At 38.8% G+C, this 15,607-nt stretch overlaps 1 protein-coding gene across 4 annotated transcripts in view; it reads left to right on the forward strand.

Moving 5' to 3' along the window:
- The first annotated feature begins 5,948 nt into the window (after window positions 1-5,948).
- Window positions 5,949-15,607, forward strand: part of LOC101865459 (putative uncharacterized protein encoded by LINC00467 homolog) — a 61,232-nt gene continuing 51,573 nt past the window's right edge. For all 4 annotated transcript variants that reach the window (XR_012432793.1, XR_012432790.1, XR_012432794.1 and 1 more), the window contains exons 1-3: window positions 5,949-6,073; window positions 14,637-14,718; window positions 14,852-15,001. Coding sequence is in view for 1 of the 4 variants with exons in the window: in XM_074035814.1 (XP_073891915.1) it covers window positions 14,661-14,718; window positions 14,852-15,001 (208 nt within the window). In the remaining 3 variants the exon portion in view is untranslated. The remainder of the gene's footprint in view (window positions 6,074-14,636; window positions 14,719-14,851; window positions 15,002-15,607) is intronic.

Raw genomic sequence — 15,607 nt, forward strand, 5'->3', positions numbered from 1 at the left:
GGAGGCTTAGAATCTTGTGGCCTCTAGCTGCATGACTCCTAAACCATAATTTCTAATCCTGTGGCTAATTTGTTAGTCCTAGAAAGTCTGGTCCCCAGACAGGAAGGGGGTTTGTTTTGGGATGGGACTGTTGTGATCTTTGTTTCAAAGTAAAACTGTAAGTTCCTCCCAAAGTTAGTTCTGCCTACGCTCAGGAATGCACAAGAACAGCTTGGGAGTTAGAAGTGAGATAGAGTTGGCTAGGTTAGATCTCTTTCACTGTCATAATTGGCTGTCATAATTTTCTGCAAAGGCGGTTTCACCTTCACTATATCAAAAGTCCTTGCTCTGTGCTGTATACTGCCTTGCCCATAACTCGATTGCTCGACTTTTCTTTTTCCAGAAAACAAATGTTGACTACATATTTATCAGATTGTGTGAGTTACAAACAGAACAGATATTGTCCGTGTCCTCCTCAGACTTCTAATCTGTAGGTCAATCACAAGTGGTACAGAAAAATGATCAGAGTGTAAATGTTCCCGGCCTCTGGGCTGGCAAAGACTTTGCCTCTCAACTTCTCTCCCCAGTGTCCTAAGGAAGTGTACCTCTCAGAACTGTTTTGGATGTTTGTGATGCAAAATAAGAGAACAGGCAGAAAAACATTTGAAAGGTGAGCTCTAAGGGAAAGATTTATGGAGAATAGCTAAACAGATCCACATAAGGATTGGGGAGAATTAAAGAAGAGAGAGGACAGAATTTGAAACTATGGAAACACTGCCAAAGCAGCCATGGAAATAAGAAAAAAAACAAAAAACAAACAGAAACTATAGGAACTGCTGGAACTGTGACTTGGAGCCTTTTTGATTCTTTTTTCTTTCAAGACACCCATGCTGAAGACTGAATATGTTTTAAAATTATTTTTGGCTGTTTGAAATATACAACTTGAAACTCCACGCATAGACTCTATGGCCCCAGAATTATAAGACATTTGAACAAATTAAGTACATAACAATACAAGTTGCGACAAGTGCCTTGAAGAAAATCACAGAGTACAGGAAAAGATTGATGGGGCTGCTGTGGGGAAAATGTACTGGGGTTGTCAGAGAAGGCCTTAATTCTGAGGTAACACAATTATCTCATGTTCATGTGACATGTTTTCTGAATACCCAGCACTTTTCAACACCCTTATAAAGTCTGAGGAATTTCCTATGAGAAAACTTGCCTCCTTGACCCCCTTTGTGGCACAGCAATGTGACCTATGCCCCACCAAGCAGGCATAGTCAATGCAAAATTTCAACTTGAAAGTCAGCAAGATAGGCCAGGCATGGTGGCTCACGCCTGTAATCCCAGCACTTTGGGAGGCTGAGGCGGGCAATCACAAAGTCAGGAGTTCAAGACCAGCCTGGCCAACATGGTGAAAGCCCATCTCTACTAAAAATACAAAAATTAGCTGGGCGTGGTGGCAGGCGCCTGTAGTCCCAGCTACTCAGGAGGCTGAGACGGGAGAATTACTTGAACCTGGGAGGCAGAGGTTGCAGTGAGCTGAGATCATGCCACTGTACTCCAGCCTGGGTGGCAGAGTGAGACTCCGTCTCCCAAAAAAAAAAAAAAAAAAGTGAGCAAGATGAAGAAGGAAACATGCCTAATTCTGGCTACCAGTGGGGACCGCTAGTGTTTGTGGAAGTTGCAGTTTTGGTGTCAATGGTGGCAGCAGCAACAGATTCTCACTAGATCCTCTAGTGTGTTTGGGTACTGTTGTTTCCACATTTGGCCTCTGGCTGTCCTGGAGATTCTGTGAGCTACATGATATTGTTAAAGTCCTTTTCTTTCTCAACCAGAGTGGATTCTGTTGTTTGTAACTAACTGCCTGACCTAATCAAGCTGAGATCTGAAAGATGAGTCAGCTGTGGAAAGAGCTGTCAGGGTGGATCAGTAATCTGGGCAGAGGGCACTGAAGAGTGTTGGTTCAATGAACTGAGAGGAGGATAGTGTGGTGGGAGTTTGGTAGAAATCAGGAGAATGATAGTTGATGAGGCTAGAGAGGGAGGCACAGGGTTTAGAACCTGAGTGCTCAGGCCATGGTGAGAAGTTTATGGTTTATGTAAAGTTTAATGAAAGTTAACATGTTATGGGCAAAGGATGCATGATCTGATTAATATTTTGTCTCTTAATGTGGAGCATAGATTAGAAGGGGGACAAGAGAGAACATGGGAAGAGTATTAAGGTTAAATCATATCGAAATTGCATTTCATGTCTGTTCCCTCTGAAGCCGAGAACCATGTCTAATTCAAAAATGCATAGCAGGTGCTCAAACAGTGTCTTAAGCTGAATGAATACAATAATGCACTGAATTTTTATAACAACTCTGATAGGCAAGTCTTCTGCCCATTCCATAGATGAAAAATCTGGTAAAGAGATCCAAGTACTAGGCACTGTCCTAAGAATGTTACATATATTAACACATTAACCTTACAGTAACCTCATGAGGTATATGCTATTTTATCCCCACTTTACAGATGAAACAACTGAGGCACAGAGAGTTTATGTAATAAGCTCTAGGTTGCTCAGCTAGTAAGTGGTAGTGCTAAGATCTGAATCCAGGCAGTCTGGCCTCACAGGCTCCACTCTTAACCACTACACAGACTGCCTCATATGGATACTGATGAATTCTAAACACACACATACATATATAAAGATACACCTTTAAATGAGTTAGAAGAGTAACTACTATTCATAGAATAAAAATCAAATATAACTTTCAAACCACTGAAGTGGGAAAAAAACTGGAAAAAGAGACTGTCAAACCAAAGGCAGTAAAGAGAACAGGAAGCATGATACATAGAAAAAATGAGTGAGATATATCTATGAATAAGTTAAGTGTTACTATTAAGAGGGAGAAATCTCAAATGAAGGGGACACATACATGCTTTTAAAAAACATACCGAAAACAAAATAGAGCTAATAACTGCATTAGCTTTGTAGTCAGAGAAACTCTTGCACACATGTACCAGGAAACATGTACAAGAAAATTTACTGTCAGCAGTTTGTAACAGCAAAAAAAAGAAAAAAAGAAAGAAAAAAGAAAAAACTGGGGCAAAAAAATAACCTGTGTTGGCATGGAGTGGAGCAACAGCAGCTCTCCTGCATTGCTGGTGGAGGGTAAGCTGGTACAACCACTGGAGAACAATCTGGCAATATCAAAGTTGAACTGTGCAAACCCTTCTACCTTGCAATTCCATTTCTAGACATTATCCTAAAGAAATTCTTACCATATGTCTAAGAAGCTGTGTGAAAGAATTAACTTACATTGTAATGACAGAAATCATGAATCATTAAATTGCTAGCAACTGGAGAATGGATAAATGGTGGTACAGTTATACAATGGAATACTATTCAGCAGTTAAAAAACTAGAACTACAGGAATCAACCTGGATAAATTTTACATACATAATTATAGGTGACAAAAGCAAGTGACATGAATATCATTTATATTAGGTTTAAAAAGCATAAAACAGTACTGTATGTTACTTAACATCGCTACATGTATGTGGAGCATATAAAAAAGCTTTCATGGGAATGACATACCAAATTCAAGTAGTAGTTAATTGCAGAGAGGAAGAGAGGGAGAATGAGATTGCAGACCGTTTTACAAGGAGCTCTAACTGAATGTTAAAATCTGAAGCAAATACGAGAAAATGTTAAAATGGGATAAAGCTAGATGGTCGGTATACAAGTGTTCATTATATTATTTTCTGTAACTACATTCTGGTAATATTTCGTATTAAACATTTTAAAGGAAAGTTAAGCTTTCAACTCGAGATTCTATAAAAAGAACAAAATAAACCCAAAGAAATAAATTAATGAAGGCATACATTAATGAAAGATAAATTACTTTTAAGACAGATTTTATCTGTAAAACCAAAAGCTGGTTTGATAAATATGATCAAGAAAAACACTCCAATACAATATATAAGAATATATATGTGGCCGGGCGCGGTGGCTCACGCCTGTAATCCCAACACTTTGGGAGGCCGAGGCGGGCGGATCACGAGGTCAGGAGATCGAGACCATCCTGGCTAACACGGTGAAACCCCGTCTCTACTAAAAATACAAAAAATTAGCCGGGCGTAGTGGCGGGCGCCTGTAGTCCCAGCTACTCAGGAGACTGAGGCAGGAGAATGGCGTGAACCCGGCAGGCGGAGCTTGCAGTGAGCCGAGGTTACGCCACTGCACTCCAGCCTGGGAGACAGAGCGAGACTCCGTCTCAAAAAATATGTATATATATATTTCAGGTACATTTTCTAACATTTAAAAAAAATCTCATATTGTTGTCAACTATTCTTATATATTCTTACATATATATATATATTTTGTTTGTTTGTTTGTTTTTGAGACGGAGTCTCGCTCTGTCCTCCAGGCTGGAGTGCAGTGGCGCAACCTCGACTCACTGCAAGCTCCGCCTCCCGGGTTCACGCCATTCTCCTGCCTCAGTCTCCGGAGTAGCTGGGACTACAGGCGCCCGCCACCACGCCCGGCTAAGTTTTCGTTTTCGTATTTTTAGTAGAGACGGGGTTTCACCGTGTTAGCCAGGATGGTCTCCACCTCCTGACCTCGTGATCCGCCCGCCTCGGTCTCCCAAAGTGCTGGGATTACAGGCGTGAGCCACCGCGCCCGGCCAATACTTTTCTAGAAAAAACTAATTTTTTCAAGAAGCAAAATAAACAATTCCATGTATCAATAACCATGGAAGCTATATTAAAAACAAAACTATCCATTAAGATGGCCCCACACCCAGAAGGCTTTAAAGATGAGTTCTTCAAAACCTAAGGAATGTGTCATTCACACATGTTATGTCTATTCCAGGTCGTATAAAAATAAATTAATCTGGCTGACTCCTAGCACAACATGATACCAAAGGACAAGACAGCAAAAGAAAACCATACGCCAATCTAACTTACGTGCATACATGAAAATCCAAAATTAAATACACAGCAAATTGCATCCAGCAATATACTGAAAAAATAACATACCAGGATTGTAAGGATGGCTCACCATTAGAAAATCTATTGTTGTAGTTATTTTATTGTAGAGTAATGGAATAAAGGCCATACAATCAAAGACTGACACTGAAAATACTTGGTAAAACTTAGTCATTTGCTGATTTAAAAAAAAAATGAAATGGTAAACTACGAAAAGAACATAATTTGCCTATACACCCACTCACACACACACCATAAACCTGAAGAAGATGTCTTGAATGAAACCTAAGATGCAATCCAAAATAACTCCTGGTAAGAAATAAGTGCCTCCGTGGCTACTATTCAGTGTTGCGTTGGATTCTTGGGAAAAGCCAGAATTGTTCTTTACAGATAAATTCTTACCTACAAATCAAAGAGGACTGCCTGTCAAATTTTTCAAATACGAAGGTTTAGTGAAATGTCCAGATAGATCAATAATCAAAAGCCATACTTATACAAGGGTACAAATGGATTAATAGTCTATTAGTAAAACAAACTACAACAACAAAAATAGCTACGAAAAAATGTTAAATGCGCACACCACCAAGCAAACTGCAACACTTTACCTGAAAAACAAAGGAAGAACTGAATTAATTTAAAAAAAATAGCCACATTGCTGGATGGCAATTATCAATATTGTACTAGTATCCAATCTTGGCAAATCTACAAAAATACGGAATCCCAAACAAATCCCTGGAAATCTGCCATTTGGCGCCAATCTACTACAGAAATCGGCCCCAGGTTGTGAGGTTCCTCACATGTGCGTGTAAACGCTTCGAGAGGGGTGCAGCCGCGGTCAGAAAAACTGCAGCCTGAGTCCCCGCGCCCCTCTCCTCCCTGCGCGCCAGCAGCCCCTGCATGAGGCTCGCGCGACCGGAAGAGTCGCTTCCGCTCCCGCCCAGTTCTGTGGCGTAGGCCGGACTTTTCTGGTCGGCTGTTGCGCGTGCGCGCGCTCTGGCGTTTCCTACGCGGTCGGGCGTTGGGTTTCGCGGCCCTCGCCGCACTGGTTGCTCGGCACCTTCGGTCGGGTTGAGGTTGTCAAGCTGGACCAATAGGTTGTTTCTCTTCAGTTTCCAGTAAGTGACCGTTCCAGCCGGGGGTGTGGCTATTGTGCGAAGGCAAACCGGTAGAGGCCGCGCCGTCATTTTCTTACCACCTGACTCTTTCCTCAACGGCCCCCTCGGTCACTCCGAGGGGACTGTTGGTAGCCCCGCTCTGCCTCGTGCCCCGCTAGTAAGGCCTCTCCCAAGCTCTGAGTTTCCCCAGAAGATGTGTCCTTTGTCATGAAAGCTCTCATAGCATTTAAGCGCTAGTACTCGACTTCTCAGATGCACCCTGGAGGGTGTACTCTTGGCCTGACCCTTAGCCCTTCCGCTTCCTACAGTTGTGACGGATCCTCAGATACTCACCAGGAGAATGTGATGCTCCCACCACCACTTCTTACTCCAACTTTCTTTGTGACTATGCCCTCTGTTTCAGAATCCTACCGCCTCGTAACAAAGATGTACCAAGGACCATTCCACTTCACGCCCCTCCCTCCCTTCTCAAACCCTTAAGAGTGCCTTGAGAGTAAAGCAGTGACCTAAGCACTTTACATGCATTTTATTTAATCTTCCCACGCAGTCCTTAAGTAGGCAGACATGAGAAAATTGAGGCACAGAAAAGTTTAATAATTTGCCCAAGGCAACATAGGTTGGATGTGGTAGGCTTCAAATTTGAATTTATTGTGTAGCTTACTCAGTCTGGCGTTATTATCATTCATTCCTTTCGCTTTTCCAAATACTGAGTATTCCTTTTTTTTTTTTTTTTTTTAGTTGCTTCTACAGAGGAATTTTTTTCGTTAATGCTGTTTAGAGGGTTCTTCTTGAGAAATTTGGGTTCTGTCTGAGAGCCCTTTTCTCAGAGCTCTCCTTACACAGACCCTTAAGTGTTGTTTTACCAAATCTAAGCTCCAAACTTAATAATATTTTGCATATCCAAAATGTGCTCATGCTTCCTTTAAAAAGTACCCCTAAACCAGTACCCACTAACCAGCCCCCTTCCTCTACCTCAATATGACAATGGTTATCACTATTCTCAGCAAACATTTGGGCAGCTAGCTTATGTAAGATAATAAAGATAATTGGGGTTTTGAAGAACTCTGAGGTTTAGTTCCAACCTGAAGGGGAAACATGAAAAGGCCTTCATAAAAAGGCCACATAAAATAGCAGATAAATCCCATTTCAGTTGCACAGATTACAAATTGTATAAGAGCAACTTTGGACAAATCAGGTAAGTGCTAGATTTGTTTACTTATCAGTAAAATGTTAAGGTTAGGCTGGGTCACTAAAATATTATAAATCAAAGTTCAGAGAGAGGAGTGATTACTCTGTACTCACTGTTGACGGAGGTGGAGGCTGTAGTTTGTTGTTAGTTTTTTTTTTTTTTTTTTGAGACAGGATCTCACTCTGTCACCCAGGCTGGAGTGCAGTGGCGTGATCAAAGCTCACTGCAGCCTCCACCTCAGCCTCCTGAGTAGTTGGAACTACAGGTGTGCACCACCACACCCGGCTAATTTTTGTATTTTGTGTAGAGACAGGGTCTCACTATGTTGCCCAGGCTGGTCTTGAACTCCTGGCTTCAAGCAATCCTCCCACCTTGGCCTCCCAAAGTGCTGGGATTACAGGTATAAGCCACTGCACCCCGCCTGTAGTATGTTCTCAATACAGAGACAAGGTTGAAGGATTCAGAGTACAGTTTTCTCGTTTTGAGTATCTAATAAAATCAGTAGACCCTCCATCAACAGAGGATTGGGTAAAGAAAATGTGGAGTGAGTGTGTGTGTGTGTCTATGCCATGGAATACTATTTAGCCATTAGAAAGTCATGTTTTTTCAGCAACATGGATAGAACTGGAAGCCATTATCCTAACCGAAATAACTCAGAAACAGAAAGTCAGATATTACATGTTCTCACTTAAAGTAGGAGCTGGGAAGCAGTGGGCACAAGTATATATAGACACTGGAGACTACAAAAGGTGGGAGGATGGGGGGGGTGAGGGTTGAAAAATTACATACTGGGAACAATGCTCACAATTTGGGTAATGGGTACACTAAAAGCCCAGGCTTCACCACTGTGCAATATGTACATCTAAGAATTCTGCACTCGTACCCTCTAAATATATGAAAATTATGTTTTTCTGAGACAGTCTTGCTTTGTCACCCAGGCTGGTGCAATCTTGGCTCACTGCAACATCCGCCTCCTGGGTTCAAGTGATTCTCATGCTTCAGCCTTCTGAGTAGCTGAGACTATAGGTGCGCACCATCACACCCGATTAATTTTTGTATCTTTAGTAGAGATGGGTTTTGCTGTGTTGGCCTGGGTGGTCTCAAACTCCTGGCCTAAGCAATCAACCCGCCCTGGCCTTCCCAAGTACTGGGATTACAGGTGTGAGCCATGAGACCCAGACTACAAATAAATTTTTTTAAAAAGCTATAGATCTTGCTCTGGAAATAAAATTCACATCCATACAACATTATATGCTTAATTTTAGGAGATTCGTGACTCCTCCTTCTCAAATTTAAATGTTAAAAACTCTTGATTTAGGGAAACAGTATTATTCAAAACACCAGAACTAAGCCAGATGCGGAAGGCCATTATCTTGTGGGCAGTGTTGAACCATTTGAGGTCTGATAAATCTGGTAGCAGTATGAAAAATGCATGACAGTGGGAAAAAGCAGTGAGACTAGTTAAGTGGCAGGGGAATCATTTAGGTAGCAGACTGTGCCAAGCAGTATTGGGAATGAAGAGAAATTAGAAGAAATATTGGCAAAGACAAATATCTGACTGGATATGGAATTGAAAGAAGAAATCAGTGATAACAAGGTTTGAGGATCAGTTATGCGGCAGGTCTATCTTGTCTTCAGTATTCTATTGAAGTCATTCGTATAACATACGTGCTAGTGCTTACTTTGGCAGCACATATACTAAAATTGGAATGATACAGAGAAGATCAGCAAATAAAAATTTAAGTATATTTTTTAAAAAGAAACAAAAAACATACATGCTCTAAGAGCACTCCCAACCCAACAGACATTAAAAAGGATGAGGCAATACACAAACACCTCTGTATTTATAAATTTGATAATGTGAGAGAAATGGGCCACTATCAAAATTACGAAAACTCACCCAGGACAAAATAGGTAAATGAAATAGTCCTATAACTATTAAAGAAATAGAATTTGTGAGAAAAACAAAACAACAGCAACAACGAAAAACAAACCCTGGCAAGAAGACTCTTGCCAGGAAGAAAAAAAAAAAAAGAATAATAATAATTAAAAAAAGCTCTAGGCCCAGGTAATTTCACCGGGTAATTTCACCAAACATTCAAGGACGAAAAAATACCAGTTCTGTTACAAACTCTTTGGATTGTAGAAAAAGAAGAAACACTTAACTCATTTTATGAAGGCGGCATTTTCTGGATACCAAAACCAGATAAAGACAACACAAAAAACAAATCTAAAAGTTAAAATCCCCCATGAACAAAGATACAACTTCCTCAAAAAATATTAGCAAATTGAATTCAGCAGTATACTAGAAAAATAATACATTGTGACCAAGTCTCATCCCAGGAATTCAACATTTGAACATCAATCCATAAGAAAAACTACATGATCCTATTAATAGATGCAGAAAAAGCACTTAAGAAAATTCAGCATTCATTCATGATTCTTAAAACTCAGCAAACAAGTAATAGAAGAGAACCTAATAAAAGGCATCGACAAAACCCATAGGTATTGTTATACTTAATGGTGAAAGACTGAATGCTTTCTACCCTCCAAGATTGGGAACCAGGCAAGGATGTTTCTTCCACTACTATTTAATATTTACTGGAAATCCTAGCAATTATAGTAAGTCAAGAAAAGCATTCTGATTGGAAAAGAAGAAATATAATTATATTTGCAGATGACAGTTATATAGTAAATCTCAAGAAATTATTTAAAAAGCTGGTAGAGCTAACAAGTAAATTTAGCAGGTTGCAGGATACAAGCTTAACATACATAATCCTATTTCTACACTAACAATGAACCGTTGGAAACTGACCCACTCTCCTCCCTCACAAATGAAATACTTAGGTAGAAATCTAACAAAGTATGTGTGGGATTTGGAAAGTGACCCACCCTCCTCCCTCACAAATGAAATACTCAGGTAGAAATCTAACAAAGTATGTGTGGGATTTGTGTGCTAAAAACTACAAAATGCTGATGAAAGAAGACCCATAGTGTTCATGGATTGGAAAATTCAGTCTAGTTAAAATGTCAGTTCTCCCTAAATAGATCTATGAATTTGATTACAGTCAAAGTCCAAGCAATATTTTTTAGGCATAAATTACTTGATGATAAAGTTGATAAGGAAAGGTAAAGGAACTAAATTAGCAAAAGACTTTTTAGAATGAAGAGCAGAGCTGAAGTAAAATCCTAAAATTCTTTTTTGTTTGTTTGTTTTTTGAGACGGAGTCTCACTCTGTCCCCCAGACTGGAGTGATCTGGGCTCACTGCAAGCTCAGCCTACCGGGTGTACACCATTCTCCTTCCTCAGCCTCCCCAGTAGCTGGGACTACAGGTGCCTGCCACCATGCCTGGCTAATTTTTTGTACTTTTAGTAGAGACGGGATTTCACCATATTAGCCAGGATGGTCTTGATCTCCTGATCTCGTGACCACGCCTGGCTAATTTTTTGTACTTTTAGTAGAGACGGGGTTTCACCATATTAGCCAGAATGGTCTTGATCTCCTGACCTCATGATCCGCCTGCCTCAGCCTCCCAAAATGCTGGGATTACACGAGTGAGCCACCGCGCCCAGGCTAAAACCTAAAATTCTTTAGGAAAACATAGGAGAAAATGTTTGTGACATTGGGTTAAGCAAAGAATTATTAGGTAACAACAAAAGCACTATCTATAAAGAAAAAGATCAATTGAATTTAATCAAAAAATATTTTACTATATAAAGGGTACTGTAAAGAGAATGAAAGACAAACCATGTTAGGAGAAGATACTGGCAAATCACATACTTGACCAAAGGCTTTTATATCCAGAATATATAAAAAATTTCCAAAACCTAACAAGAAACCAAATAACCCAATTTAAAAAATAGGCAAAAAGTTGTACACTTCGCCAAAGATGATATACAGCTAGCAAATAAGCACATGAAAATACGTTCAACATCACTGATCATTAGGGAAATGCAAATTAAAGCCAGGAGATAATATTAAACAGTTATCAGAATGGATAGAATTAAAAAATAATACCAAGTCCTGACAAGGATATGGAGCAACTAGGACATTCACACATTACTACAGCCACTTTGGTGAACAGTTGTGCAGTTTCTTAGGAAGTTAAGCATACACTTACTATGTAACTCTCCAGTTCCACTTTTGTGTGTTTATCCTAGGGAAATAAAAACTTATGCTAACACAAAAATCTGTAAATGAATGTTTATAGTAGCATTATTTATAATTGCCCAAAATGTCCTAAATTAAGGTTGGTTCAACATGTGAAAATTAATCAGTGGAATCTACCATATTAGCAGACTAAACAAGAAGAACTACATAAACTAAATGTCCCTAAGTGAGTGAATGTGGATAAACACAGTGTAGTACATCTTCACAATGGAATAGGACTGGATAAAAAGGAACAAACATTGATATATGCAGTAGCTTCGATGAATCTCAGGTATGTTATATTAAGCGAAGGAAACCAATATAAAATGGTTAAATACTTACGATTTCATTTATATGACATGCTGGAAAAGGTAAGACTAAACAGACAGTGAACAGATAGATGAGTGGTTGCCCAGAGTTAAAGGTGGGGAGAGGGTCTGACTGCCAGGGAGGAGCACGAGGAAATTCTTTGGATGTTGGAATTGTTCTGTATCCTGTTAATGGTGGTTACAAGTATCTATGCATGTGTTAGAACTCTTAATACTGTACATACATGTGAATTTTACTGTATATAAATTTGAAAGTAAATTTTACTGAAAATTTTTTTAAGAAAAAAACCAATAGTCTGGAATCTCATTTTAAAAACTCACCCCTGACCTCAGTAATTCCTCCAACTGCTATGCTGTTTTTCTGCTTTCATGTTAAAATATAGTTTGTCCTTATTTCCTCACTTCCCAATTCACTTTTTTAAAAAAACCTTTAAAAACATTTAGCAACATAATATGTGCACATGATTAAAAGATCAAATTGTATGTAAGAGTTGATAATGAAAAGCAACAATCTCCATCCCACCTGCTTTCTCCTCGTTCTGGATCCACATCCCCATAGACAAACACTTTAAACATTTTTTATGTTTAGTTATTTTGGTGATTATTTCTACATTTCTAAATAGTATGCCGATACTGTTTTTTCTCAAATTTATTTATTGTCCTCTGAGTTTCTGCTGTGATAGATGAGGACTCAATTATGACAGCCTCTGCTCCTGCTGGCTGCTTTCTCTACAGATTTCATAAAGTGTTTTTATTTTCTCTTTTGTTTTCTCTTGTAAACTTAAGCAATTAAGCAATATATTTAAACACATATTTATTGTTCTATCAATATATTTAAACATATTTCTTGTTCTATCACTATCACAAGTTTTAGCACTCTTGATTTCATAGGATGATGCTGGCACTCCCTTCCTGCTATCTTTTCTTTTCCTTCTCCATCTTTCATGTCCTGACAGCTCTACCTTTACATTTATAGCATTATAATTGGATAAATTAACTTTTGTTCTGTAACTGTTATGAACACTTCAGTGTTTTCCTCTGTAAATTGGATTCACATGTCAAAAACCAATGAAAATAGTTGGACTCGATGGCTCACACCTGTAATCCCAACACTTTGGGAGACTTAGGAAGGAGGATCGCTTGAGCCCTGGAGTTTAGGGCTGTCATAAGTTATGATTGCACCACTGCATTTCAGCTCGGGCAGCAAAGCAACACCCTGTCTAAATAAATAAATAAGGTAAAAAAAATAAAATGAAAAAATAAAAAACTCAAAATAACATTTTATTGTGACTTTATACATATTATTCATTGCAAGTCTCAGGAATGTGCTTAGGTTATATTTCTCTTGAAGTTCATGGTTTTAAGGGAAATGTTGCTAGTATTAATTCTTGACAACTTTGGTAGAAGCCATTGATATTTTGTTCTTATTTGGAACTATTGCTCTTGAGTACTTTGAACAGCTTTATCCTGAGATTTTTTTTTCCTTCAAACTCCTGCAGTTTTCTACACTTTTATACCCCTCACCTTTTACTTTCTTTGTTTATTGCTTAACCGTCATTTTAATATGACTAGGAAGGAAGTCTGGCATCTTGGATGAGAATTCCCACTTACTCTTTGTGTGCTTTAAAGGAGGAGATTTATTTACTTTTACATTTTTGTCAAAATAACATTTACTCATCATTTTAAAAACCAAAAAGTACTACAGTACTCCGTCTAACTTGCAGCTTCCTTCAATTCTTTTAGCTCTTTTTCTATATCTACTTATATATGTTAAAGTAATATATTTATAGTAATGTTTCCTAATTTAGACATTATCCACCTTAGACATTATTCTTTGACTTTCAGTTATGAAAGATGAGTATTTAGTACCCCATTTGTGCTGTTTCTTTTTGTGGTATCATTCAGCCTTGTGGCTTCAAATATTGTGCTGAAGATTCCCAGACTTACTACTGTGAGTGCTTTTTTTCTATTCAAATAATCTTTGTCAACATGAAGTAAATAACATATTTACTTAGTCTATAGGCATCTACTAAATTGTTATTTAGGTATGCCTTGAAACTTTCTGGGCCGGGTGCGATGGCTCATGCCTATAATCCCAGCACTTTGGGAGGCCAAGGTGGACAGATTGTTTGAGGTCAGGAGTGCAAAACTAACATGGCCAACATGGTGAAATCCTGTCTCTACTAAAAATACAAAAAAATGAGCCAGGTGTGGTGGCGGGTGCTTGTAATCCCAGCTACTCAGGAGGTTGAGGCACGAGAATCACTTGAACCCAGGAGGCAGAGGTTGCAGTGAGCCGAGATTGCGCCACTGCACTCCAGCCTGGTTGACAGAGTGAGACTCTGTCTCAAAAAGAAAAAAAACTTCCGATTTTCTATTCTGTATTTTAGTGGAATATTATTCCAGACGTATTCCTTCTTTAGTGTTGGCATATCTCAGTTAATGGTATTGTTTTCTACCGAATTGATCACTCCAAAATTCTAGAAGTTATCCCTTATTTCTTTCTTTCCTTCATAGCCAGTCCACCAGCAATTCCTGGTCATTCTGATTCTTGAATTCAGCCTCTTTTTTCTGTCTCTATTACTACTACTCTAGTCCATTTGTTCTCAATAGAATTGTGGTTCTCAACAGTGGTTGCCCCCCAAGGGACAGTTGTTAATGTCTGGAGACATTTTAGGTCATCACACATAAAGGTGCTATTGGCATCTAGTGGGTAGAGGCCAGAAATTGTGGCTCGATAGCCTAAAATCCAAAGGAAAGCCCTTCACAACCAAGAATAATCCAGCCCAAAATGTTAGTGCTGAGGTTGTTACCATTTGCATTTTCTTTGTCCCCAGAAATATCATTTTGCATTTTAAATTCTCTAATAATATGTCAATATTTTGGTTTTATAGACATGGCAGGGAGGTTTAATAGACATGGATAAGAAGTCCGCTCACAGAAATCCTGAAGATGCCAAGGCTGGCAAATATGAAGGTAGGAGTTTATGCTTGCTTGAAGGCCTTTTGGGTAATTTAAGGTACATTTTATAAATTAATGCATATATTTCTCTCTCATATGTTGCTAATATTTGGGAAAATAATTATGTTCCATTTTATATCTCTCTAAGGTAAACACAAACGAAAGAAAAAAAGAAAGCAAAACCAAAACCAGCACCGATCCCGACATAGATCAGTGACATCTTTTTCTTCAGATGATCGTGTGTTTCCTTCTTCTTCATCATCATCTTCAGGAAGCCAGACGGATTCGAGTACTGAAGGTATGTTTATCATCCTGTTAAAGTTTCATATTTATAAGTTAGGTGATTTAGGAAAAAAGTACTAAACATCTGTTATAATTTTTGTTTATTCAACTAATATTTATTGAGCATACTCAGTATGTGCCAGATGTAATGGTAAACATGCCATGGTCCCTTCAGACAAGGAACTTTTATTAAGCAATATTGGGAATGATAGTAAGAGGAGTTAAAAAGAAAAAAAAAAAGAAAATATAGTAGACAATAAAACAAGCAAATAGTTCATTACAGTGCAGGTGAGTGCTATTACTTCACATGCATATGTCATGGGGGCAAGGAAAGGCTTTGGAGAGGAAATGATTATCTCAACTTGAGTGGTGGAGGATGAATAGGCATTTTCAGGCAAAGGCAAGGAAGTAGAATTAGGAAATATTTAGTATAGGCTAAAGGAATTGCATGTGGTAACCACTATTAACATTTGGAGTCCTAATTCAAGTAATATGTCCCAGCTGCAAAGGGAACTGGAAAAGCAAGATTGGCTTTTTTAGCATTGATGGTGAAAGGCATGTGGACGAATATTCACTAAACATAGGAAGTGGAATCAGATACTAGGCAACCAAAATATAACAA

This window comes from Macaca fascicularis, chromosome 1 (genome assembly GCF_037993035.2).
Source record: "Macaca fascicularis isolate 582-1 chromosome 1, T2T-MFA8v1.1".
Classification (NCBI taxonomy): domain Eukaryota; kingdom Metazoa; phylum Chordata; class Mammalia; order Primates; family Cercopithecidae; genus Macaca; species Macaca fascicularis.